The sequence below is a fragment of the Phragmites australis genome, chromosome 18, assembly GCF_958298935.1.
Source record: "Phragmites australis chromosome 18, lpPhrAust1.1, whole genome shotgun sequence".
Taxonomy (NCBI): Eukaryota; Viridiplantae; Streptophyta; class Magnoliopsida; order Poales; family Poaceae; genus Phragmites; species Phragmites australis.
The window spans coordinates 13,710,611-13,736,699 of NC_084938.1; the positions used below are offsets into that span (position 1 = coordinate 13,710,611).

General features: G+C 39.3%; 1 protein-coding gene across 2 annotated transcripts; it reads right to left on the reverse strand.

Moving 5' to 3' along the window:
• Positions 1-347: 347 nt before the first annotated feature.
• Positions 348-3,669, reverse strand: LOC133899184 (uncharacterized). Of its 2 annotated transcripts, none has more exons than XM_062340150.1 (8): positions 3,280-3,669; positions 2,420-3,109; positions 1,990-2,106; positions 1,737-1,915; positions 1,535-1,628; positions 1,358-1,435; positions 1,129-1,230; positions 348-842 (listed from the first exon to the last, which is right to left on the reverse strand). In XM_062340150.1, the coding sequence occupies exons 2-8, from the start codon at positions 2,960-2,962 to the stop codon at positions 711-713; spliced, it is 1,245 nt and encodes a 414-aa protein (XP_062196134.1). In that variant the 5' UTR covers positions 2,963-3,109; positions 3,280-3,669; the 3' UTR covers positions 348-710. The 2 variants fall into 2 exon arrangements, with proteins under 2 accessions (XP_062196134.1, XP_062196135.1); XM_062340151.1 differs by having other exon boundaries at positions 3,220-3,669.
• Positions 3,670-26,089: the final 22,420 nt, after the last annotated feature.

Here is a 26,089-nt window from a genome sequence, read left to right on the forward strand (position 1 = left end):
CGGGGCGCGTGGCACTAATGTAGAAGGATGACTTTTTTATTTAGATTTCAGTATTTCGGTGATTACTATGGTATTGTCCTAGTGCACCCAAGGTATCTTCAGTGATGAGAACACTGAAACAACGTCGTCCCCTACGGAGACAACCACAATGGTATCGGACTTCGTCATGTCAGGAAGAACAAAATTGCCATTATGCGTTATTTTTCACAAGGTTCCTAATGCATCAGACCGCGTCTCTTCACGAGTTCTTTCTTGTGTTGCTGAATTGTGTCATACCGTGTGAAAATCATTTATCACGTAAAGGAAATGCATCTAATTGGTACCATGTGAAACTAGATTTGAAGACATCTAAAAGAAGACTTCAAGAGCTCCATTTCATATCTGTAGAAATTTACAAGTAAAGGAAATGCAGTAAGCACCCTTGAAAAACACCCCTTGTTGGGCTCATTGCCAAAACAACTTCAGCGTCAAAACTCTACAAGTTTCAACCGCACCCACGGCACCATGGCCCGTTTCTTGCTAATATGAATTGAAGATAGAAGAACGCACAAAAACACACAATATTGCAGTTTTGCATCTTCCCACAGTTTTGGTAATCCATGATTTTGCTCATTGAAGCGCTGACTGATCAGGTGTCAAATGCCGACTCACTGTATCATTCGCCTTCTCAAACCTACGAGACTACAACTTCCCATCTCATATTTTACACACTATCCATCCATCTTGAGTGAACTAAGCCGTCTGATTCTTTGATCAAGCTCAGCCATGACAACTGTCTCCTGCTTTTTCCTTTCCTTCGTGATTGTGTTTGTCGTCATCGAACCAATCTTATCAAATGCAAACTAGAAAAGGAAGAGTAAACAAATCAACCAATGTTTGGCACAAGAGTGCTATGCAACAACATCTGCAAGATAAATTATACAAGACATTTCTTGAGTTACAGATTTTAACTTTACTGTGGTTTTCCCAGGAACCCATCTTCTCTCTGTTCTTTTCAAATATTTTAACTACTATGACAAGATATTTGCACAGACTAGTAAGCAATATTTACCACTACCCGCCTAATATGTTGGTACAATAATAAAAAAGATTATGAATACACCCGCAAAGGGAAGAGGGAATATTTACCGTGAGAAGTTCATCAGGGTCATATAGATGATGAGTGGTTGTTTGCAAAATATCAATCACATCACCAATATGTTGGATGCGTAGTAGATCATCTTCTCGCATCTGCAAATTTGAGAACATAAGAAAAACAAATTAATTTGAAAGAACAGAAGTTATTCTTTCACCAATATAGGCTAGGGTTTTAAACACTCTGAATGCATCTAGTATGGGAGACTTCCCAAGCATATACCTTGAAAATTGCCAGAGCAACATGGAACAAAACCTTTGCTCCTTCATTGAATAAAACATCCCACACGCGAAGGGTTGTCTGCTCACAGCAATGACAAGTGTGAAAAACTTCAAATAAGTTTGAGCAACTCATACATGAACTAGGTAAACATTGATACTGACGAAACTACTGTCTAACCTCTGAAGGCAAGCTCTTTGAGAAGAGGCACAAGAACCATTCTGTAGCAACAAGTGAAACATCAAACCCCATTGCTTCAAGATGAGCAGCAATCCTACAATGGACCAATACAGTATAGTTAGCAATCACAGCATGATGTTTTCTGCTTGGTTCCTTTGTTGGTGATTGATGACTTATCATTAGCATAAAGGGAAAGAAATACCTTGGGCATTTCTTAGCTAGGAGATCTTTGAACACTCTCTGCTCAACATGGCATCCAGAAAGATTGTCAGTATAGCAATCACTGACAAGTACATTTTCCAGGAGTACAGCAAGCATCCAAAATGCATCTTCCTCTGTCTTCATAACGAGCAACAAGAGTGCAGCTACATAGTTTAGACCCTGCAGTAGATGCAGTTAGTAATGGTGGTGCTCAATGATATAATCAGATTTTAAGGAATTGGCACTATGCTAACCTGGCAATATCCAACTTCTGAATCACGGAATGAGTACCCCACAAGTACTCGTCGAAGAGATGCCTGGCCTTCCTCACTGTCCAACCAAGGATGGCAAGGGAAAGTACGAGGAAGATCCTGTAAAATCCCCATCGTCATTAGTATTGTTCGCTACCCCATTTTACGAGAAAGGAAAATAATGTAGTGAAAACCACACATTTATTACTATGGTTAAATTTATGCTAGTGCAGTCTCTTTCAGGTTAAGAGTTTTTTTTTTCCCGGCAGAATAGAGTAAAGTAGTGATAACGTATAAGATTTACCAACATAAAATACAATCTGAATTAGTGTGTATAAGATATTTATCTAATTATTCACCTTCACTCTGGAGAGATATGGTTCTATAACCAGAAAGATAAGCAATCAATCTGTATAAGCTTCACAAAACTCACATGGTCGATTTGCCTTGTGGCTGGTGTGATCTTCCCTTCTGTGGCCCGGATCAGCTCATCGTAGTACGTCTCCGGCACTGTTGACTGCTTCTTGGCTGCCCCCGACACTGACAACCACACCTTTGGCCTCAGCACCGGCGGCACGCCTTTCCTGATCAACCTCCTCAGCGTAATCGTATTCGTGAGCACCGATAGCTTGAGCGATGTGACGCTAATGACCCCCTCATTGGAGGATATCCTCGGTTGGAGGTACCAATTTGCGCCCTTGCTCGCCTCCAGCGCCCACCACACCCTCCCTTGCTCCCTGATCCTCTCCCTCACCTCGTTCAGCACATTAGCATCGTCCACATTGCCCTCCACCATGAACCCGTACAAGTCCTCGAACTTTACCGACAAGAGGTGCGCGTTGAACAGGCCCTTGGCTGTGTTGTGCTTGATGGTGTGGGTGGTGGTGGGCATCGATGCGGCGGGGGTGTTCCACAATGTCCTCTTCCTCCTGGGGTTGAAATCATCTGCCACATCCATAGTCTGCGTCCCAAACATATTCTTCTCCAATCTCCACCAAACCTATCTGCTAATATTTTCCTAAAAAGAATCTAGTTGTTACTATATCTAACAATCTACTCCCAAATCTCTCCTCTCTTCCTCGATGTTGCGTTCTTGGGTTCCTTCCAAATCGATCCGTGAACCCTACAACCATTTCAAATAAATCAGAAATTTGTCGCATTTCACATCAAATGGCGAGCAAAATCAAGAATTCCTTCGAAAGAACGCAACTAGGAGAAGAAAAAACAAATCACCTGTCCACAGCAAGAACCCTCACGGATCTTTCTCACTAAGATGATAAGATGATTTCTTACCCAAGAACCAAGGAGGGGAGCAGATCGGCAGGTGCTGCTCCTGTGGATAAACGGTCGGTGAACCTGCAGCTGCAAGAACCCGAGATGCGACGGCAACACCGACGGCCGCAGATTCGGAGCCCAGCAACAGCGACGACCAGCTGCAGCAACGGCTAAAAATGGCAGGGCTCCTTGCTCCCCCGCTATTTGAACCCTATTTTGGAGGCCTGATGGCTCTGATTAAAGCTCCATTGGGAGCTCCATTTCGATCGCCTGATGATGAAATGGCGAAAGATTGATTGAATTTCTAGGTTCTTGCAACGGTGGTGGCTGGTTTCTTGCAAATTTGGTGAAAGGGGAGCGTGGGTGGCTTTTATGGAGGATAGCTGCTTCTTGTGACCGTGTCAGCTGGCCCTCATCACCGATTTTTTTGGAAAAGGATTGCTATATTTATTAGAAGAAAAGGATTGCTCTGAAGATGTGATCATATTGAATAGGATAAATGGGCACTTTTACAGGTTTTCCCCTACAAGGAATTAATTTTGAAGGACATTCCACTTACTCACCTAATTAGGTGTTTCTACGGGTAAGCAATTAAGCATTACACAGGACCGAATGGTTATATCGATAAACTGAGGTTTTGCAAACCAAAACTGTTGAATAAAAGACATTTATTTTAGACACACGGATAAAAAAATATTTTTAAATTTGATATAGCATTGCATTTTTTTGGTCAAACTCATATATCAAAAGTAAAACATGATCACCTCATCAAAAGAAAATAAAAACAGCTTTCATGATCAGTATTATTCAGTTGAAAAGAAGCACTCTGATGCGAATGCAATCTTTGTACTCCTTAGCAGCGAATTTCTTTTTTGCCCGGTATATCCGATTTATCGGGTTTACTGGTGAACATTGGTAAAAAAAATTACTATGTTTATCGGTATTTTATTTGACTTTTATTTAAATTTATTTAATTATCAGTAAAAAAACCCTGCTCCTGAGTGCTTAGGTTCATATATATTTTCTCAATGTTGTGTGACCATGTCACGGCAAGCAAACCTGCCGGAGTCATTTGCAAATTACCTTATAGGGTGAACATAAGTGCAAATATGCAAGGTTTGACTGAATAATGAAAGAGACGTTGAAAGTTGGATGTGACGGAGGCGTTTCAAAAACAAAAAAACAAAAAAAAACCATGAGACCAATACCAAAAGAAAGGTAAAAGCACAGAAGGCTTATGATGCAAGTGTGCAGAAGGATCGTGGATAGACATCATGGGAAACAATGTTAACATTTGATATCACTTTCTCTTTCTGAGGCACGTTCGCAATTGAGATTTGTATTTGGTGGGCGAAAGTATTAAAATGTTATGCTAATTTATGAGAATTTAATTTTTCACCAAGGTTTCTCGGAACATACGGTTTGGTATGAATAGTACATGCGAAGAAAAATGCATCTGATTTGTGAATTATGCCCCATTCATTTTGATAGAAGTTACATGGAAAAGATTGGATAAAAGCCGTGCCACTGGGAAATATGCAGTTTTGAGGGTGACTTATTAGTTTTGATCCTGCATGTCAGTCAATTCTAATGCCTTGTTAGATCGTAAAACTCTGCGCTGTCCTTTATCCAAATTTCCGTGACAAATTGATATAATTTTCATAATGCCTACCTAAATGTTCAGAAAAACATTGCAAGTTGAAGTTACATCAGTGTATCAACATGTATTCAATACGACACCTTTTCTAACGGTACATGGAAATAGTCCTATTCTGCTGAATTATTTATCTGATCCAATTAAAAGTAGCACACCCCCAAAGTTACAATGTATAGTACCACGGCTGCAGCTGATCTGTGTCCTATCCATGCCTCCATTGCACGTTGCACCATTGGCTTTCAATGCTGAATCGGGGACCAAATCCTTGCACAACTTTACACAGAGTCTGGAAGTGATTAGGTCAAACAAAACAATTTGACACGTCTTTAGCTGGACCCTACTCTCGAGTTGCTGGAACTTTGAATTATATAGATTTTCTTCTGGATAAAAGAGTTCTTTCATGTAGCATTACTTCCTCCGTTTTTTAATACTTATCATTTTTGATCAAACACGCATATTAAGACATATAAAAGATAGTACAAATTTAAATGTGAAATGACAAAAATTATTTTGTAAGAATAAAATTAAAAACTACGTCTAAAAAAGTGAAGTGACAAATATTTAAAAACAAATAAAATGATCAAAAGTGACAAGTATTGAAAAACGGAGGAAGTATTATAGACCACCGATTACTACTACAGTAGAGATAAAATAAAAAAAACGTAATTATCGGGTGCTCTCAACAAATATTAATGTCGGGCATTAATAGAGATTTGTCAACACAAGCGCTTGTGCTGGTGTATAAGTAGTAGAGGCTGCAGCCGCGATGGTCGGACCTATTTACTAGTTCATATATAAAATCTAAGGGGCGGTAACGTTAAAATTCCGCTATGGCCTATCTATCAATAGGAAATAAAAAGAAAAAAAAAACCATCCCAAATATTTTAGTTTAGATTTGTTTTCTTTTTTCAAAAGTCACAGTTTTTCGGAATATCAGGTGTTAGATATATAATTATTAACCATGGGAGCACCAGGGGCTCGAGCATAATTCAAGAAGTATGGTCTCAAAATGCAATGATACGAGTTCGGAACAGTATCAAAACAAACAAGTTTTTAAACATGCGCAGCATGACTGCTTCAAAAATATTTTTTGATCAGTGTGATGTTTGGCCAAACGTTAATATGCCCACTAGATATTATCCTATTCACTGCTTTTTCTACAGTTTAATCATTTGATTTGTCTGTCACCGAAGCATTAAGATAGCTCCTCTCTCCTTTTTCCAAAGAAAAGATCTAATGAAATTGATGTAAATTAAGCAGGACAAATCCTTTTTGCTCCGGTGCCATCATTGCATTAGCGAGTTCACAAAGCTTTGCGTAAAGACCAGATCAAATAAGCCGGACCAATGAAATAATAAAATTCTTTGAAGCCGTCTGTATCAATGGGTTGTTGTTAGTCTTTTGAGAGGCCAGAACAATTCACATATAAAACTCTTTGAAGCCGTCAAAACCAAGGGTTCCAAAATAGTTGTTCTTTTGAGGAGCTTATATCAATTCGATCAATATATAGGCCAGTAGATGCAGGCCGTGCCACTTTTGTTGAACCGCAAGGGCGGTAGCTAGCAAGTTTAATCATTGTGCGTCTTGTTCAGTATAATAATATTTTTTCAGACATGTTTCTAACACTTTGCTTAAGACAATGAATCGAAAGTGTTCGAAAGCAAAATTTATTTATTTTAGTGTTTAGCCAACATGACTTAAAATGTTGTGGCAGAGTGCTTCAAAGTAATCACGAGAGGGCGTTTTTTTTTTAATTTTAGCTTTTTTAAAACTAATAATAATAGCCTGTCGAAACCTAAATTTTCAGGAACTAGTCCCTTTTGTCACGCCAAAGTGTCTGACGTGACTCCCCAACGTAGTCACGCCATATTCATTAGCGTGACCAAAGTGGCCACGCTGGTGGAAACCCTGGCGCCTTTCCACGTGGGTTCGACGTGGCAGCCTGAGTCACGCCAAATTGTTTGGAGTGACTCGGATGAACAGTACTTTCGCGGACGAACATTGTTTTCAGCGGTTTCAATTGTTCTCTTTCCACTTTCTCTATTTGAGTAGTGGTGTTACCGTACTCTAAAATTTATAAAACTTTTTTTATGTCCTATAATTCATGATGAATCTATTTTAAAAGAATTCACCTCAATACCTATCTAAGTTTCAAAATAAAAAACTCCAAAAATGGTTACTTTTAGAAATTCTAGTAATTTTTAAGGCCTCAAATAAATTCCTAAAAATCTAAGAAAATTCACTAATATTCCTCTTATGTGGCGTAATAATTTCTAAAATTATTTCCAACCCTAGGTTACTTGGTGAAAAAGTGAGTTCCTTTGCAATACTCTATTTATATATATTTTTATCATTTCATACTATTTAGCCTTGTAAACGCCCTCTAAATAATTAGGAATTATGTTCGATTTTTCTCAAAATTTTGCCAGCGCTTAATGCAACATGTACAGGTCCTATTTGCAAACATGCACATCTAATAGAGTCGTAGAATTTGAATTAATCAATTTCAAATGTTGGTATATGTTACAATTTGTTCTATAACAATAATACTTAGGTGACTTGTGGAGCCAAAAAGAATTGCCATTTGCGGTCTAAACCATACCAAATTTATTGTATGGATAGTTCAGAATATGTTTTAGCCGAACCACACACATGATTTTTAGGAAGACTAATAACTTTAAATTGCGCATGTTCAAACATGGCTAAGTGCTATGGCTACCCACAGCCTTTGATACTACAGGGTGAATTAAGTATTTTGAAACGTACATTTAAATTAGGAAATAATTTTCAATTTTGTTAAAAATAGGCAATTGATAACATTAATGTTCTTAGGTTTAAGCCATGAGATATGTTCATCAAGAATCTATACACAATTTAGGTTACATTGAATATCCATTAGTAGTTTAACTGTGGATGGAATGAGCCATCCGATGATGATTACACGACAGAGCTTTTAGCATGAAATGACAACACATCTGTCATGACAAGATTATCCGAATATATTCTGGATGACAAACCAGAAAAGATTCATAGACTTGATTTTATACTATTGGATCAAGAGGTATCCACAAACATTAGGTACTTTAGAAAAAAATAAAAGAGTATACATCATTTACAATAATTTTCTATGCAAATGTATAGGGAAATGCAATGGAAGCTCAAGTGCCACAACGCCATATAGATCAATTCAAGCCACATCTTAGAGAAGGAGTTGTATATTTCATAAAGTTTTTCCAAGTGTTCCCAGCTAAGAATAATTATCGAGCAGTTGACCACATATACATGATAAAATTCACAGGTCACACTGAGGTAATTGAATTCTATGGTGCTTCTCCAACGTTCCCCAAATATACATATACTCTAGCATCCTTTGATACATTAAGAACAAAAATTGATTACACTAGAGACATGTCAGGTAACTATATATTCATTTATATATTACATCTACCATTCTTAATATACATTTTATCTATTATAATACCATCATATAACTTTAATAAAATAACATATAATCTAACATTATACAGACACAATAGGACAAAGGGTCTCTATTGAACCTGCTACAACAAGTTATGTCAAAGGCATTAAGAAGATAATACGATATCTCTATATTTCGGATGGCAGATATAACTACATAAAATAACTTACTGTAATTTATATACCAATCTTTACTCTTTTTCATTTATTCTTTCTCTTTAGTCTACTTATTTAAAGTTTATTAGTCTTCCTAAAAATCATGTGTGTGGTTCGGCTAAAACATATTCTGAACTATCCATACAATAAATTTGGTATGGTTTAGACCGCAAATGGCAATTCTTTTTGGCTCCACAAGTCACCTAAGTATTATTGTTATAGAACAAATTGTAACATATACCAACATTCGAAATTGAATAATTCAAATTCTACAATTCTATTGGATGTGCATGTTTGCAAATATGACCTGTACATGTTGCATTAAGCGCTGGCAAAATTTTGAGGAAAATCGAACATAATTGCTAATTATTTAGAGGGCGTTTACAAGGCTAAATAGTATGAAATGATAAAAATGCATATAAATGGAGCATTGCAAAGGAACTCACTTTTTCACCAACTAACCTAGGGTTAAAAATAATTTTATAAATTATTACGCCACATGATAGGAATATTAGTGAATTTTTTCAGATTTTTGGGAATTTATTTGAGGCCTTAAGAATTTTTAAAAGTAACTATTTTTGGAGTTTTTTATTTTAAAATCTAGATGGGGTATTGAGGTGAATCCTTTTAAAATGGATTCATCATGAATTATAGGACATACAAAAAAAGTTTTATGAATTTTAGAGTACGGTAACCCCACTGCTCAAATAGAGAAAGCGGAAGAAGGGAATTGAAACCGCAGAAAACACTATTCATCCGAGTCATGCCAACCAATTTGGCGTGACTCGGCTGCCACATTGAACCCACGTGCGGGATTTTCGCCAGCGTGGCTACTTTGATCACGCCAATGAATATGGCGTGACTACGTTGGGGAGTCACACCAGACACTTTGGCGTGATCAAAGAGGCTAGTTTCTGAAATTTTAGGTTTCGACGGGTTATTATTAAAATATTAATTTTAAAAAAGACTAAAATAAAAAAAAAGTCTCACGAGATACATACGTTTTCTCTCTGCGAAATTCTTGAATTCCTAAACCATGTCGGCAATTCGGCATATTTCTTCTGTAAACGCCAGGGCCTACGCTGTTGTAGCCATTGTGACCACTGTGGCAGTGGGATGCATGGCTTAAGGATCCTTGGTGGAGTGGATATGGCTCCAATGATGGTCATTTAGAAATAAATGGAGGATAAGAATCTAGCAACTTAATTTCTGGTCCGGTTGTTATGTCACCACAACAAACCATCTAGCAAACTCATAGCTCCGAACTCGATGAGACGGATAAGGAAAAGTTCATGCATTACAAACTGGTATAAGTGGCTATTTCTCAGCCACAGAAAATCAATGACGCCAAATCAATATTGGGTGCATAAAATCTGGCTCTTATGGGCTGTTTGGTTAGGGCAAGGGAGCCGTACCAAATTTTGGTGGTATCTTGAAAATTTGACATTTATTTGATTTGAGCTCATAATTTGGTCGTGTGTTGAAAAAATTTGATCGGTCAAAATTTTTCTATAGCGTTTTTAAGTAAATCTCGGACGACCAAATTGTCCGACAAAATTTTTAACGGGTCAAATTTTAGCTTGACTTCAAACCTTCGCTATTTTGACAACCAAAATTTGACTCTGCTCTAATAAAATTTTAGCCGATTAAATTTTAGTTTGACCTGTTGAGACAAAAACTAAACAGTGAGACCTGCCACCGTAGCTAGCATTGGTCGCTCCACTCTGGAACTCACAATTGGGGAAACGGCCTGTTATGGTCTTTTTAGACCAGAGACAGGATCCTCAGTGGTCCATCGGATCCTAACTTCGTATCTTAAGAACGGAAATAAGGTTGATCAATCAGTGGTTCCATAGACACGTACATGATCCTAGGGATGTACAGAACAGTTTGGCACAAATAGTTTAGACATGTTTCGTTGGGGAATAAGGTACGTTTAGATTTAATTTAATTTATAAATAATTTATGAGTGTAAACTGATAAACTAATATATTTATATTATCATAGTATAATTTAGATATGTATATGGTAGTATTATATATGCTGAGATCTACTATACTCGGAATTAGGGATTATAGGAAATAAAGTATGAGCGATATAGTTTTTACGTAGCGATCCTGCGTTACGAAGATTGCTGAGGATGTAGGTTGCACAGTGTTGACAGTATGATCGATCATACTGACGACATACCGGATTTGTTGATGATGACAGCGAGCGGGGCCCAAGTGACCAGAAAGACGAGTCGCGGTGAATAACTTGAGCAGCCATACGAAACGCTTCCAAAAAATCTTATTCGTTCTCTCTTGGTGCAAGATCTCAAGAGCGGGTTTTAGAGATCTGCTTTTCTGTTTGGCGGTGCACGTCGATGCCGAGATAGAGTAGGCTACAGCAACAATGTAACATTGAGAGGAAGAGGTAAAAACCCTGATTCTTATATAGACTCACGTAATAAGGGTGTTCCTAAATTGAGGGCTACTCTCATTAGTAGTCTATCTTCTATCTCCAATGAGGTGAGATCCTTAGATATATATAAGGAGAAGAACCCACACATCCACTTCTATTAGCAATATGATACTAGTACAAGGTGAGCTTCATCATGGCTTGCCTTCACAATATGGGCCTTTGAGATTTATTGAGAATTATTAAAATTATATAGGCCCATATAATTCTAACAATCCTCTACCAGATCTCAAAGTTTCATAGAGATTTATATGTTTTCCACTGTTGTTTGATATACTAGTATTTTAGTGGAGATTGTTAAGTTGAACATCCACCTAGAACATCAAGCTACACTCATTCACAACTTAAACAATGAACTATGTTTTGAATTGCAAGTTTTGTGCAAACAAATTTCACTAGAGGTCATAACTGATACTTAGCTGCCTATAGGTTACCCCGCGGGTGGAGCATATAAATCGTACTCCTTAGTCTGTTCATGAGCTTAATAGAGATTACACAAATCTCGTAGACCGTGACCAACAGTCGAGCTTATATATGTGTGTTCTTTCAAGAATGCTCTGCAGGACAACATCTTTACTTATTAAAGCCAACAGAACACATTAATGCAATAGCCAACCTGCCTTACAGATCTCTAAGAGTATTGCATCTTCACTGGAGTAGGTTGTAAAGTACTCTCCTTTAGTTAGACCAATAGCTTATTCTTCTCAGGTCCTAATTCACAAGATCTTCGATCACATAGGCTGGGTTACCACTATGGTATAACTCACATAGGTCTCATACCCATCTCTCTCGATGCATTCTCTATCACATTCCGTGATAGTCTCTTTGTGAAGAGATATGCCAGGTTTTTAGCTATTTAGATATAATCCAAGGTTATCACTCTAGAGTTTCTCAATTTCTTCACAGACTTCAATCGTCTCTTTACATGCCTTGTGGATTTGCCATTATCCTTAGAACTGTTTACTTTGATAATAACTGTCTGATTATTACAGTTTATAAAGATAGCCGGTACCGATTTCTCAACCACAGGCAAGTCCATCAACAACTCACGCAACCATTCTGCCTTAACAATAGCTATGTCTAACATAGTGAGTTCTGCTTCCATAGTTGATCTCATCAAGATGGTCTATTTGTAAGACCTCCATAAGACAGCAGCACCACCTAGAATGAATATATATCCACTTGTGGCGTAAATCTCATTAGCATCAGATATCTAGTTTGAATCACTATAACCTTCCTGTATCGATGGGTGCCCAGAATAGTGAAGACCATAACTCATAGTGCCAAGCAAATAGCACATGATTTGCTCAAGCGCATGCCTATATTCATCGTCTGGGTTAGAAGTAAACTGGCTCAATTTGCTCACAACAAATGAGATGTCAGGCCTTATAGCACTAGCTAAGTATATAAGTGATCCAATAATCTGAGAGTATCTAAGTTGATCCCTACCACTTTTTTTATTATTTCGAAGTATCACACTGAGGTCATAAGGTGTTGGAGAAGGCTTGTTATCATAAGGTCCTTTTCAATATAATGAGACTGTGTAAGAGTAATCACATTCTCTCTTTTGATTAGCTTGATGTTTAAGATTACATCAGCCTCACCTAGATCTTTCATATCAAAGCTTTGAGACTAGAAAGACTTGACCTCATTGACTAAGTTAAGATTTGTCCCAAATATCAGTATGTTATCAACATACAAATACAATATAACTCCCTTACCCCCACTATGGTGATAGTACACATATTTATCTGCCTCATTGACTGAATAGCCTACATATGTTAAAGTCATGTCAAAATTCTCATGCCATTGCTTAGGAGCTTGTTTAAGATCATACAAGGACTTCAACAACTTACACATTATGCCTTCTTGACCTTTTACTACAAACCCATCAGGTTGTTCCATATAAATTTTCTCGTCCAACTCTCCATTAAGAAAAGCTATCTTAACGTTCATCTAATGAATGATAAGACCATGTGAGGTAGTCAAAAAAAGGTAACACTTGGATAGTAGTCAATCTCGCAATAGGCGAATAAGTGTCAAATAAGTCTTTGCCTTCCTTTTAGGTATAACCCTTAGTCACAAGCTGAGCCTTGTACTTTTTAATAGTACTATCAGGAATAAGCTTCTTCTTGAACACCCACTTGCAACTCACAAGTTTACAATCATAGAGTCATTCTGTGACCACCCAAGTCCTGTTTGCGAGGATGGAATCCATTTCACTGCGGACTGCCTCCTTCCAGTAGTGTGCATCAGGAGATGCAAACGCTTCTAAAACAGACTTGGGAGTGTCATCCACAAGGTACACAGTGAAATCATCACCAAACGACTTTGCATTCCTTTGTCTCTTACTCCTCCTAGCAGCATCACTATCATCCTCCTCAGGATCTTGCTCATATGTTTGTTCAACAGTCTCAAGAGTTGGAGTGGGTTTATGAATTATCTCATAAGATAGTCTAGACATACAGTGTAAATCTTTCATAGGAAATATTGCTCAAAAAATGTTACATCATGAAACTTCATCATTGTATCGACGTGCACGCCAAATACCTCAGATTTAACAAATAAAAATCTATAAGCAATGCTCTGGTGAGCATATCCCAGAATGACACAATCCATTGTTTAGGTCTAAGCTTGCGCTTTTTAGTTATTAGCACATTAACTTTCGCCAAGCATCCCCACGTGAACAAATAAAAAAGTGATGACATTCCCCCTTCCCATTCTTCATATAGGATTTTCTCCTTATCCTCGAGAGGAACTCTATTTAGGACATGAGACGAAGTCAACAGGGCCTCCCCTCATCATGTCTTAGATAATCCCGCAGTGTCTAACATGGCGTTAACCAAGTCAGTCAATGTGTGATCATTCCTTTCGGCAATCTCGTTTGATTGGGGTGAATAGGGAGGCGTTCTTTCATGATTAATCCTATGTTTCTCACAGAATAAATCGAATTCACTAGAGAAATACTCTCCACCACGATCAGACCTAATTCTTTTAATCTTTCTCTCTAGTTGATTCTCAACTTCTGCTTTATAGATATTGAAGTGATCTAGAGCTTTATCTTTCATTTTCAACAAATATATATAGCAAAATCTAGTCGTATCATCAATTAACATCATGAAGTATTTCTATCCACCCTTTGTCAATACACCATTCATTTCACACAGATCTGAATATATGAGTTCTAAATGTGCTAAATTTCTCTCCTCAGCTGCCTTATGAGGCTTACGAGGGTGTTTTCATTGCAAACAACTATGATATTTAAAACCTTTGACCATAGAAAAATTCGGAATTAAACTCATGCTGGAAAGTAGAGACATAGAACCAAAATTTAAATGATATAACTGCGAATGCCAAACACTAGAATCATCATTAACATTGCCACAAATATGGTTCACGGACTTATTGCTAAAATCAGAAAGAGAAAAACTGAAAAAGCCTCCGCACTCATAGCCTTTACCAATAAATTGTCCATTCTTTAACACTACTACTTTATTGGACTCAAACACTACCTTAAACCTATCTCTACAAAGAAGAAAGATTCTAACTAGATTCTTGTTTATTATAGGGACATGTTGTATGATCTTTTCCGAAGTAAACTTCAGATCTACTATGCCAACACCAGGAACAGAAGTATGTGACCCATTCCTCATTAGGACAGAAGAATCCCAAGTGACATGATAAGAAGAGAACATTAAGATATCGACACACACATGAACATTGGCCCCTATATCAATCCACCAGTTAGTAGACTGGAACACTGAAAACACTGAAGGTAAGTTACCATACCCTGTAGCTCCGTTTCCAACTTCACAAATGGTCACCACATTGGCAGTCTTCGAGTTCTACTTTTATAGAGCCTTTCTTCACTTGCGGTCTGGACGATCCTTGGTGAAGTGCTCAATCTCACCACACACATAGCAAGGTAGTTTTTTTGTGTTCATCTTCTTCTTCTTGAAGGTGGTAGTTTTATTTGGCTTATTATCTTTCCCTTTGTTCTTGTTGTAGAAGGGATTTTGCACCATATTGGCATTAGTCTGTCCCTCGCCTATTTTTGCATCCTTAGCCTGAGCTTTCTCCTTAATATCAAGAGATGCGATCAAACTCTCAACAGTAATCTCTTGTCTCTTGTGCTTTAGAGCAGTGACAAAGTTTCTTTACGAAGGAGGTAACTTAGTAATGATGCCTCCAGCTACAAACTTGTTGGGTACATTGATCTTGAGGAGTTCGAGTTCCTTCTTGATGCACTGAACCTCATGAGCCTGCTCTACTATAGAGCGATTTTCAACCATCTTGTAGTCATGATACTGCTCCATGATATACAGTTCATTTCCTACATCTGATGCACCAAATTTAGCATTAAGTATATCCCACAGCTCCTTCGCGCTTTGTATGTGCATGTGCACATCACAAAGATGGTCACCTAGAACACTAAGAATGCATCCTACAAAGAGTGTATTAGCATCCATGAATGCCTTTTCCTGCTCAGCAGTGAGGGTTTCTTCTGGCTTGCCATTAGCCACCTAGTAGACATTCATATCCGTCAGTCACATAGTGACCTTGACTTGCCATCTCTTATAGTGCATAATAGAAAACTTGTCTGGCCTTACTGTATCGACAAATCTAGCCATTGATAAACCAAACTGCCTAAGGTTTTGGGTTGTTGGAAAATAAGGCACTTTTAGGTTTAATTTAATCCATAAATAATTCATGAGTGTAAACTGATAAACTAACATGTTCATATCATCAGAGTATAATCTAGATAAGTGTATGATAGCATTACATATACCTAGATCTACTATACTCGAAATTAGGGATCGTAGGAAATAAAGTATGAGTGACATAGTTTTTACGTATTGATCCTGCACTGTGAAGATTGTTGAGGATGTTGGTTGCACCGTGTTGACGGCAAGACCGATTTTGCTAACGAGGCACCGAATTTGTTGATGATAATAGCAGGCGGTGCCCAAGTGACCAGGAAGATGAGCCATGGTGAAGAAATTGAGCAGTCACATGGAGCGCTTCTCAAAAACCTTATTCGCCCTCTCCCGGTGCAAGATATCAAGAGTGAGGGTTTCAAAGACCTGCTCTCCCAGTTGTTGGTACACGCCGATGCTGGGATGTATTAGACTATAGTGGTAGCGCAATATCAAGAGGAAGAGGCAAAACCCTAATTCTTATATAGACTCGCGTAATAAGAGCGTTCCCAAATTGAGGGCTACTTTCATTAATAGTATATCTTATCTCCCCAATGAGGTGGGTGTCCTTAGGGAGGAAAACCCTCCACCTCCACCTTTATTAGCAATATGATACTAATAGATGATGGAGCTCATCATGGACTGTCTCTTCAGAATATGGGTCTTTAAGATTTATTGAGAATTATTAAAATTATATGGACCTCTATAACTCTAACATGTTTTATGTTCATTGTAGTATAACCATATGACATGACAGTCATTTTTACTCTTCATGTGTAGCTCAAACTTGGACATGCAACTGTTTGAATGGTTGAAGACCCTAGATGATCCCAATGCGACCCAACATGTAGCGCTTCTGCGGTTGTCTATGTTAAGAAACCGCTGCTACTGGGTGTAGTCCAATGATCCCTCGAAAGAACAATTGCAAAGGAGACACAATGTAGGGGATAAACTGCTTATTCTTTATTCATATATATTTACAATGAGGGGTACTGTCCCGTGTATATAGTGCTAAAATCCCTAAGAGATAGAATCGAATCTTTCAAGAGATCGAGATGGACCTACATTCAGCTGTAAACTTTAGATTTTCTAACACTCCCACTTGGGCACTTATCACGAAATGTATGTCTCATTGAAACTCCCCAAAAACCCAGTGGAAAAAATTGGGAGAAAGAGTACATAGTTTGTGACATGGTCACATGAATTGCCTGTTAAAACCTTAACATGAGAAACGTCAGGAAAACTCATCTAAGGGAAGAAGAGTACAATCCACCCAAAATACTTCATATGATCTTCATGATTAACTTTTGGGAACTTAATCTTCTTGACTAGGATTTAATTCTTCATATCAGTATTATGTGAAAATTCTCTCCCTAAAATGTGCAACTCTCTAAGCCTCATTATCCCAATGCCATGAACACATGTTTCAAAACTAGATGCAGGGAGAGACTTAGTGAATAAATCTAAATGATTCTTACATGACCTGGTATGTATTACGTTTATTTCATTCATCTTATAGAATTCATGTGCATAAAAGAACTTGGAGTTGATATGCTTCGTTAAATTTCTTTTCACATATCCTAATTGCACTTGTGCAACACATCCATCATTATCTTAATAGATAATGGTAGGGGTGTTAGTAGTGTTCAAACCCTATGACTGTTAAAAATGATTGATCACTCTTCTAAGCCATGCACATTTCCGTGTGGCTTCATAAAAAGCTATTATTTCTGAGTGGTTCGTCGAAGTAGACACACGACTTTGCTTTGACGATTTTCAAGAAATTGCAGTTCCACCATATAGAAAAACATAGCCAGTTTGTGATTTTGTTGTATGCGAGTCTGCAGATACCCAATATCTACGTATCCAATCATACTTAAATCCTAATTCTTTCTGTAGAACAGACCTATATCTTTGTTACCTTGCAAGTAACGCAGAATATCCTTCAAATCCTTTCAATATCTTTTAGTGGGCTCTACACTGTATCGTGCAAGTAGGCTGCAAACGCTATGTCTGGTCTAGTGCAATTAGCTAGATACATCAACGCACCTACTGCACTTAAGTATGGTAATTTCGATCCCAATACTTCCTCCCCTCTTCTCTAGGTCTATAGGGATCTTGATGTGCTTGCAATGACCTTCTGACTATGAAGATTTTAGTGGGAAATGATTTTTTCAAAACCGAGCCTCTCTAACACCTTCTGAGTGTAGTTTAACTAATATGCAAAGATTCCATCTGCCACATGCTCTAGCTGCAGGACCAAGCAAAATTTGGTTTTACCCAAATCTTTTATTTCAATTTCAGACTTTAAGTATGAGCTTGCTTCCTCTATTTCTTCTCCTGTACCAATGATATTCAAATCATCTACATATACAGATATTATGCAAGATTCATTTTTTTGACCTTCTTACGAATACACAAGGACAATCAGTGCTATTTGTGTAGCCTTGTTTTTCGAGAAATTCACTCAAATGATTATACCATATTCTACCTGACTGTTTTAACCCATATAGTGACTTTTTCAATTGTATGCTATAAAGATGTCTATTTCCTCTATCCTGATTTGGCAATAGTATTCCTTCAGGTACCTTTATATAAATATCCAAATTAAGGCTCCCATAAACATATGCGGTCACAACGTCCATCAAATTCATTTTCAAATCCAGGTTGACTGCCATTGAGATTAAATATCTAAAGGAGATACCACCCATCATCGGGGAATAGGTCTCTTCATAATCAACACCTGGTTGTTGAGTGAAACCTTGTACCACATGTCGTGCTTTGTACCTCACAATTTCATTCCTTTCATGTAACACCCAAATATTCAATATTTGCAATAATTTAAAATTTTGCTAGAAATTTAATCAGGTGTTGCAACTTAGTTCAATAGGAAATTAATTTCTAAATTTAACTTGGCCTAGGATAAATGTTTGAATGCATTCATGCCGTTGTAGGTGCAATAAGGTTTTATTGGGTGAAAAAAAAAAGAAGTTTGCAAAATTTCGCTAGGATTCGCCGCTTTAAAACCTCTTTTGAAAATGTGTTGAAATTCAATTGGAAAAGGTTTTGAAAATCAAGAAAATGCTTTTGGGCCGAATTCTTTTTCCCGGCCCAGCTCACCCCCTTCCCCCTCCCTTCTTTCCTCTCCCGCGTGGGCCGGTCCCTTCTCCCAGTGCCAGCCAAAGCCACTAGCCGGCCTGCTCCGCTTCGGCCCGAGCCGCCTCACCCCGCCGCTCTCACTGCCCGGTGGGCTCGGCTCAAGCCGGCTACGCCGAGCCGAGCCGCCCCGGCACCTCTTCTCCTTCCTTTGGCCGCGCCCGAGCTCCAACAGCCGCCGGTTGTTTTCCCTTCTCCCGCGCCCTCTCCTCTCCCAACAACTGCCGGATCCGAGCCCTAAAGCCCCATTAAGCTTCCCTAGCCATTTCCCCCTCATTTCCCCTCTCTATTGTGCGGTAAAAGCAAGAAAAACCATAGGCCATTAATCCATGGCTGCCGCCCCCTTTCTCTTCCAATTCCAGCCACCCTACTCCTCCTCTCCTCTATTTAAGCCGCCCATTCTCTCCGTGGCAAAGTCCCTCGCATTTTGCTTTAGCTCCCACACTTTTTCCTTGCCGATTTCGTCATCGTCGGCCTCTTCTTTGCCAACTCCGGTGAGGAGCTCCACCGACGCCGTTCTTCGTGACCGAACCACCTCCGGCCAAATTGACCCGTTCATCATCTTCGCAGGACCCTCCGGAGTCGGTTCCACGGGTTGTCGTCATCATTCGGTCACCGGAGCTTCCTTTCCACCGCAGCACCGACCGCTGCCGCTATCCTCACCGTCGCTCAGTCACCCTAACGCCCCTCCGGCCTTCTTTTTGCCCGGGGTAAGTTCACCGGACTCCTCACTCCCTTCCGCAGCTCGTTGGAGCAACCCGGTTGTCGGAGCCCAATTCGGTTAACTCTGGCCGCGCTCCGACCACCCCGCCGCCGTCGGCCGCCGTTCGCGCCGCCGGACTGAACCCAGATCAATCTCGGCCGTCCGATCTCCTTTCTACGGCCAGGATTATAACCCCTTTGTTTTTGAAGTTTGGTCCACCGTGGACCCATGGACCGGCCTTCAGGCACTGGTCCACGGGCTCATGAACCCATTTCACAACCTTTTCTAATAGAAGAATAAATCAATAAATATTTATTGCATCATAAATCACATTTCCAGTATAAAAATAATTCGTTCTATTCTCAAAATTAACTAAAATTTATAGTTAAGCCCCTGAAACTTTAAATGATCATAACTTTTTGCTCGTAGCTCCGTTTTAGGTGATTTTTGCGCTCAAACGATCGTAGCGTCGCATAGAATCTGTTTATAGGGTTTTTATATAGTTTAAGAACTGTTTGGTGTACTGTTCTTATGTATGATTGTGTGCTCATGTAGACGATTCAGTCCAAGAGTTCGAGAATTTCCAGGAAGAAGATTTTGAAGGACCTGTGCATCACTTCGACGAAGGCAAGTGTCTTGACCATGTTGCGAACCCAGTTTTTACATAAAGATAGTCTTTATCAAATATGCATGATGTTTTACAAAATGGGTAGTATAGCAAACACTAGTGTTAGTTGTAGATATTTTATCCTTAAAATAACATCATGTTTATGCTTAGCCATGCTTTTAGATGAACATGTAGCATGTAGGTGATGAATCATGAGTTATGAACTAAAAGTTGATATAGGAAGTATGACATGAAAACTAATGTTGTTAAGGGAGTTAACAACAAGTATATTTGGGGTTTTGGGCAAGAAAGGGTTATTCTCGGCATGGTTGGTTGAATGGAGATGTTTGGTAATCTACCCTTATGGGGTTATTGGCGGTCTTTCCTAGACCTTTTTAAGGACCGGTTCATGGAACGACCATCCATGGTAACAGAACAACCACGAGACCAATATGGTACGGTTTGGCCTAGTAATTAGATGTTCTCCCAGTGTTGTATGAGCCAATTGGATGTGTAGATAAGGAAGGATCACTTCCCGATTCTACCTAGCACAAGAGGGGGCTTCTGGGGTGGAGGGTTACTCCACTTATGTACGGCGGTGAAATCTCAGTGGGCAAGTGCATACCGGGAGACTCTTTCAAAAAGCCTCGTAGTGATCTCTTGGCGCACACCCCGAAAGTGTGTAAGGTACCGACAGGTACTGGCAACAGAGAAGATCACGACTCGTGGGTAAAGTGTACAAACTCTGCAGAGTGTCAAACTGAATATTCAGTCGTGCGGTTATGAGCGGCATGGACCCTCACATGATTAGTCGGGTGGATGTCTTATATGGTTGAGAATTGGTTGGATTCTTGGAGGCTAATGAAAATCTTTTGTACATCTTTTCTTTTTTAAAATAAAATTGCTTTTCCATAGTTTAGGGATAAAAATAGGCTATTATGCAAATAAAACCCTAGAGAATAGGAAATCTTGGTTCAAGCCACCATATCATAGTTTTTCCCCACTTGTTGAGTATTGGAAATACTCACGCTTGCTGTTTCAGAAGGTGAAGCTTTTGAAGATTTCCCTGAAGATGATGCCGAGTTCTAGGCTTGTGGAGTTTCCGGACGACTGCCTGTTGGCATGGAGCTGCGCTATGTTCTGTTCTACTGTGGTGTATTTTCTTTTAGACCCGTGTGTGGTCATTTTGTAATAAATAACGTTGTAATAAGAAGCACTGTATCTGTTATGCACTGATGACGTCGCTATATGTATGAATAAATTGATCCTGGCATACATATAGTTTACACTTGATTTTAATCTTAAAATTGGGTGTGACATTTCATTCCTCTTATGAACAAAAACTTACTTGTATCCTACTGGTTTGATGCGAGGAGGTATGCGGCGTACTAGCTCAAAAATATCTCTTTTGTTCATAGATAACAGTTTAGCTATTGTTGCCTTCTACCAGTCTTCCCAATGTGAGCTCATTCTACATTCAGTGAGCGATGTAGGCTCAGGGTCATGATCTATATCTGTGGCAATTTTATTTGCAAAGTATGAGTCAACTATTGTGATTGCTTTATTTCAAGATTCCCCTAAATTCACATAGTTTATTGCTATTTCATCATGGGTTGCACTTTTAAGTGCTTCTACATCTTGCTCTTCATAATTTCTTACTGTTGGAGCAAAGTTATTTAGTTTACCAGCGTCAATTTCAGCACATGCATTTTCACTAGTTTCTTCCTGCGTGGGAAGATTCAAATCCGGTATGCCTACTTCCTAAGGTTCCAACTATCGCCAGGTCTCAATTGGCTCCCCTTCTTCTTTCTTTGAGGTATTTTTGTGATTGGCTATGGTAAGCTTTCATTCTCCACTTTCGCCAGACGTCTCTGGTTACTTGGGACTTGAGGAACCAAATTTTTTATCCTTTTATTATTTTTCAGAGCTCCTAGGGCAACATGAGGGGCACCTTCTTTTGGTGCTTCTAGCCTCTCCAGTGCATTGCGTGCAGGCACATGTGACTTAGTCACGCTCTTCAATTCACAAAAATGATTAGGCAGCACGTTTACTAATTTCTACAAATCAATAATTTTCTATACTTCATCATTTGTTTTACTATTGTGAGGATCATGTACCACAATTCCTTCGGTCTGTAAAATAATTTCCCAGTATTTTTCATCCAAGGGTATATTTCCTACCCCTAATGATGGAAAATTATTTTCATCAAAAATACAGTCAGCGAAGCGGGCCATGTGTAGATTTCCACTTGTTGGTTCTAAGTATCGGATTATGGATGTAGTCTTATAACTGAAATCTATTCCAACTTTTTGCAAAGGTCCATAGTGGTTCGTTGTGGTTGCGGTATTGGCACATAAACCATGCATCCAAATTTGCGTACATAGGAAATCTTTGGAATTACCACTTACACTAGTTGCATAAGTGAATGGATGTTATATGAGAATGGTTTATAATTAATGAGAGTTGCAGCATGTAAGACTGTATGTCCCCAATATGTAGCAAGCAAATTACAGTGCTACAACAAAGGTCTAGAAATGAATTTTATTCTTTTTATCAGTGCTTTGGCTAGTCCATTCAGAGTATGGACGTGCGATACAAAATGTTCAACTTTAATTCCCATACTAGTGCAGTAATCACTGAATGCTTTAGAAGTAAATTCTCCAGCGTTGTCCATTCTAATGAATTTCATGTGATGATCCAAAAAATTATTTCTGTTTTGTATGATCTGCGAGATCAACTTTACAAAGGCGCGGTTGCGGTTACATAATAGACATACATGCGATAACTTCGAGGCGTCTATCAATACCATAAAGTATTGAAACAGGCCAGAAAGCGGCCGAATACGACAACAAATATCCCCTGGATTCGGTCCAGGAATGCAGGGATTTCATCTTGTATCTTCAAGGTAGACAATCTTATAATTAATTTCCCGTTAGCACATGCAGGGCATACAAAATCTTCATAATTCGGGAAATTCTTCACATTTATGCCATGACCTTGTGAGTTAGTAATTATGTTCCTCATCATTCTAAGAACATGGTGACCTAATCTATCATGGTATAGGGAGAGTAATTCTGTCCTACGAAACATAATCTTCAAGGTAGTGAATACTTTAGGTGCTTTAATGCTAGTGTAGTACAAGCCACTACTCATGGAGGGAAGTTTTTATAGTATTCTCATTTCACTATCACACATTTTGATGAGTAGGTGCTCCTTACCATCTTCTTTACTGGTTTCTATATGGAAATTGTTACCGCGAATTCTTTAAAACTTAAGAGATTTCTTGTAGATTCAGGATACAAAAATGCTTCTTCGATGTGCAAAGTAGTTCACATAGGTAGTATGATTGTGGTTCTACCAGAACCTACTATACATTTATTACTACTAGTGACACTCATCACTTTTCCAGAGCTATTTCTATTAAACTAAAATACATCTTTTCTCTTAAGATGGTGTTTTATCCACAATATACACTTCCTCCATGCGAGTGCCACACATATTCTATAAATAAAATATTCAATCATTCACATGCGAGGAAGTAGCAACAAGACTAAATGTTTTATTAACTATTGAAAAATATTGTTTGTAGCTAAGATGCTCTTCTAGAGCTTACATTTATTCATTTAATCCTCCTAAATTCAGCAACTAAGTAAATAGCTAATCACTCTAATTCTAGAGAGAGTCTGTGAAATATCCGGTCACTTCATCTTCTATGTCTTTCTTTTCTACTTCGTCCTTCATGGCATCTTCTATGGTAGTGGAGAAGGGCAAAGTAGAGATATATGCATCCTTCATTAGGAGGTCATTTACTGCCAGTGCGGGAGCGTCATCAACTTCCATGTGAAATGTTTCCCCTTCAACTGTGTTAGCTTTGTCCACCTCCATCCCTACTGCAATGGTGAGGTGTGCTTATGACTGCTCTTTCTTCTTCTTCTGGTATGCTTCCATAACATGCTTTGGTGCTTTGTAGATTCGGGACTAATGGCCCCAAACACCGTACTTATAGCATGTCTGGTTCTGCTTACCATATGGCTTGACTTCTTTCTTTGTCTTTCCATTATCATCATCAGGCTTGACTTTGTCTGCTACTACTTTCCTTCCTCCCTTCCCCTGCTCCTTATTACGGCTTTTGCTTGCTTTGAAAGAGCTGTGATTGACTTCTAGACCACTTCTCTTTCCTTACGGCTTGGATAAGAAGTTCTTATTTATGACTTTGTCATGAACTTTATGAAGCTACAACACATCGATCAATTCAGAATACTTCTTCTATTTTGATTGACGGTGATTGCGTACGATTCTACTGTATTCGGGTGGAAAGTGAGAAAGTCTTCTCAATTTTCCCCTCTTCTATGATCTCTTTCCCACAGAGACACAGAAGTGTGCAAATGTGGTGCAATGTGGAGTTGTACTCTCTGACATGCTTGAAGTCACAGAAATGGAGTCGGACCCATTCTTGCTCTGCAAGAGACTTGATGGTGTAATTAAGACGCTCAAAATGCTCTAGCAGGGTGTCCTATAGTGCCTTGGCGCTGGTCATTGCCATGTACTCATCTTTTAAAGTGAGAGAGAGATGGTGGCAAAGAAAATGAAGTGCTTGATTATTCTCATCTTCCATGGTAACTATTACACTACTTGTTCCTTAGCCAATAGCAGCGCAAAGCCTTTTCGCTCCAAGTATAATCCGAACATCCGACGCCCAAGTGAGATAGTTGCGGCCATCAGCACTAAGCTCAACGAACTCCTTTTCGTGATACCAGCCATCTACATATTTAATAATGCAAGCATTACTACTAGTAAAGTTGTATCATGTTGCTAAATAGGGTTACTACAAATTTTTTCGACATTTTCTATGCTATTATTCAAATTTTACTAAATTTAAATGCATAACAGACAATTTAAACAGTAAAAATAATAATTAATAGCATATAAACAATAATAACATAATTAAGTACTGCATAATTGCTAAAACATATACAAAATTTGAATTCTAGAGGTACTTCTATGTAACACAGAGTATCTGGATAAATTTAAGAACAACTAGGGTCCTAAACACAAAAATACAATTGCTTCACTCAATTAAAGAAAAAACCAGGGGCCTAAAAGCAAAAAATTAGATTTTTCTTTGTTTTCCACTAGATTTCATCCCATACTAGGTCGGCTCAGCCCATTAGGTCTACACGCCTCCTATACAAGGGGCGGCTAGGGTTTAGAAACCCTAGCCGCCATTCAGACCAGCGGCGGCCGCCACACAGTCCACTGGATTTCATCCCATACTGGGCTGACCCAGCCCATTAGGCCTACACGCCTCCTATACAAGGGGCGGCTAGGGTTTCATTCAGACCAGCGACGGCCGCCACACGGTGTCCTAGCGCGAGACACAACACGCAGTTAGCGGTGGCCCTGCCGCATACAGGCGGTGTAGGGCACAGCACGCGGGGAAGCGAGTGCGTGACAGCGGCTTCTGGCTGGTGAATGTAGACGCAGGGCGGCGCCGCTTCGGGTGGCTTGTGGTGGTGTGACTGGTGCAGGGCGGTGCCGGCGATGCCATCGGTCGATGCATGACTAGGGCAGCGGGGCATGCTTTGGGTGGTGATGTGGCGATGCGACAAGGGCGGCAACGTGCGGAGGCGGCCAGGATGATGTGGTCAACCCGCGGATGCAGCGTGGTCAGTGCGGAGCAGCGCTGCCGACCCATGGCGGCTTCATGGCAGCTTCGTACGCACTGAAGGAGGCGGCTTGACCACTTGTGGGCTGCGGCACGACCCTATAGAGGTTGTGGGCGGCATGACGAGCACCGGCAGGAAGGCCACCGGCTTCCTCCTTTTTTTCTCTTTCCTTTTTCGATATGTGGCGGTGGCCTTTGAGCCACCGCGTTTATGCTTGAGGGTGGTTGGTGGCGTGATGGTGGTTGCGAG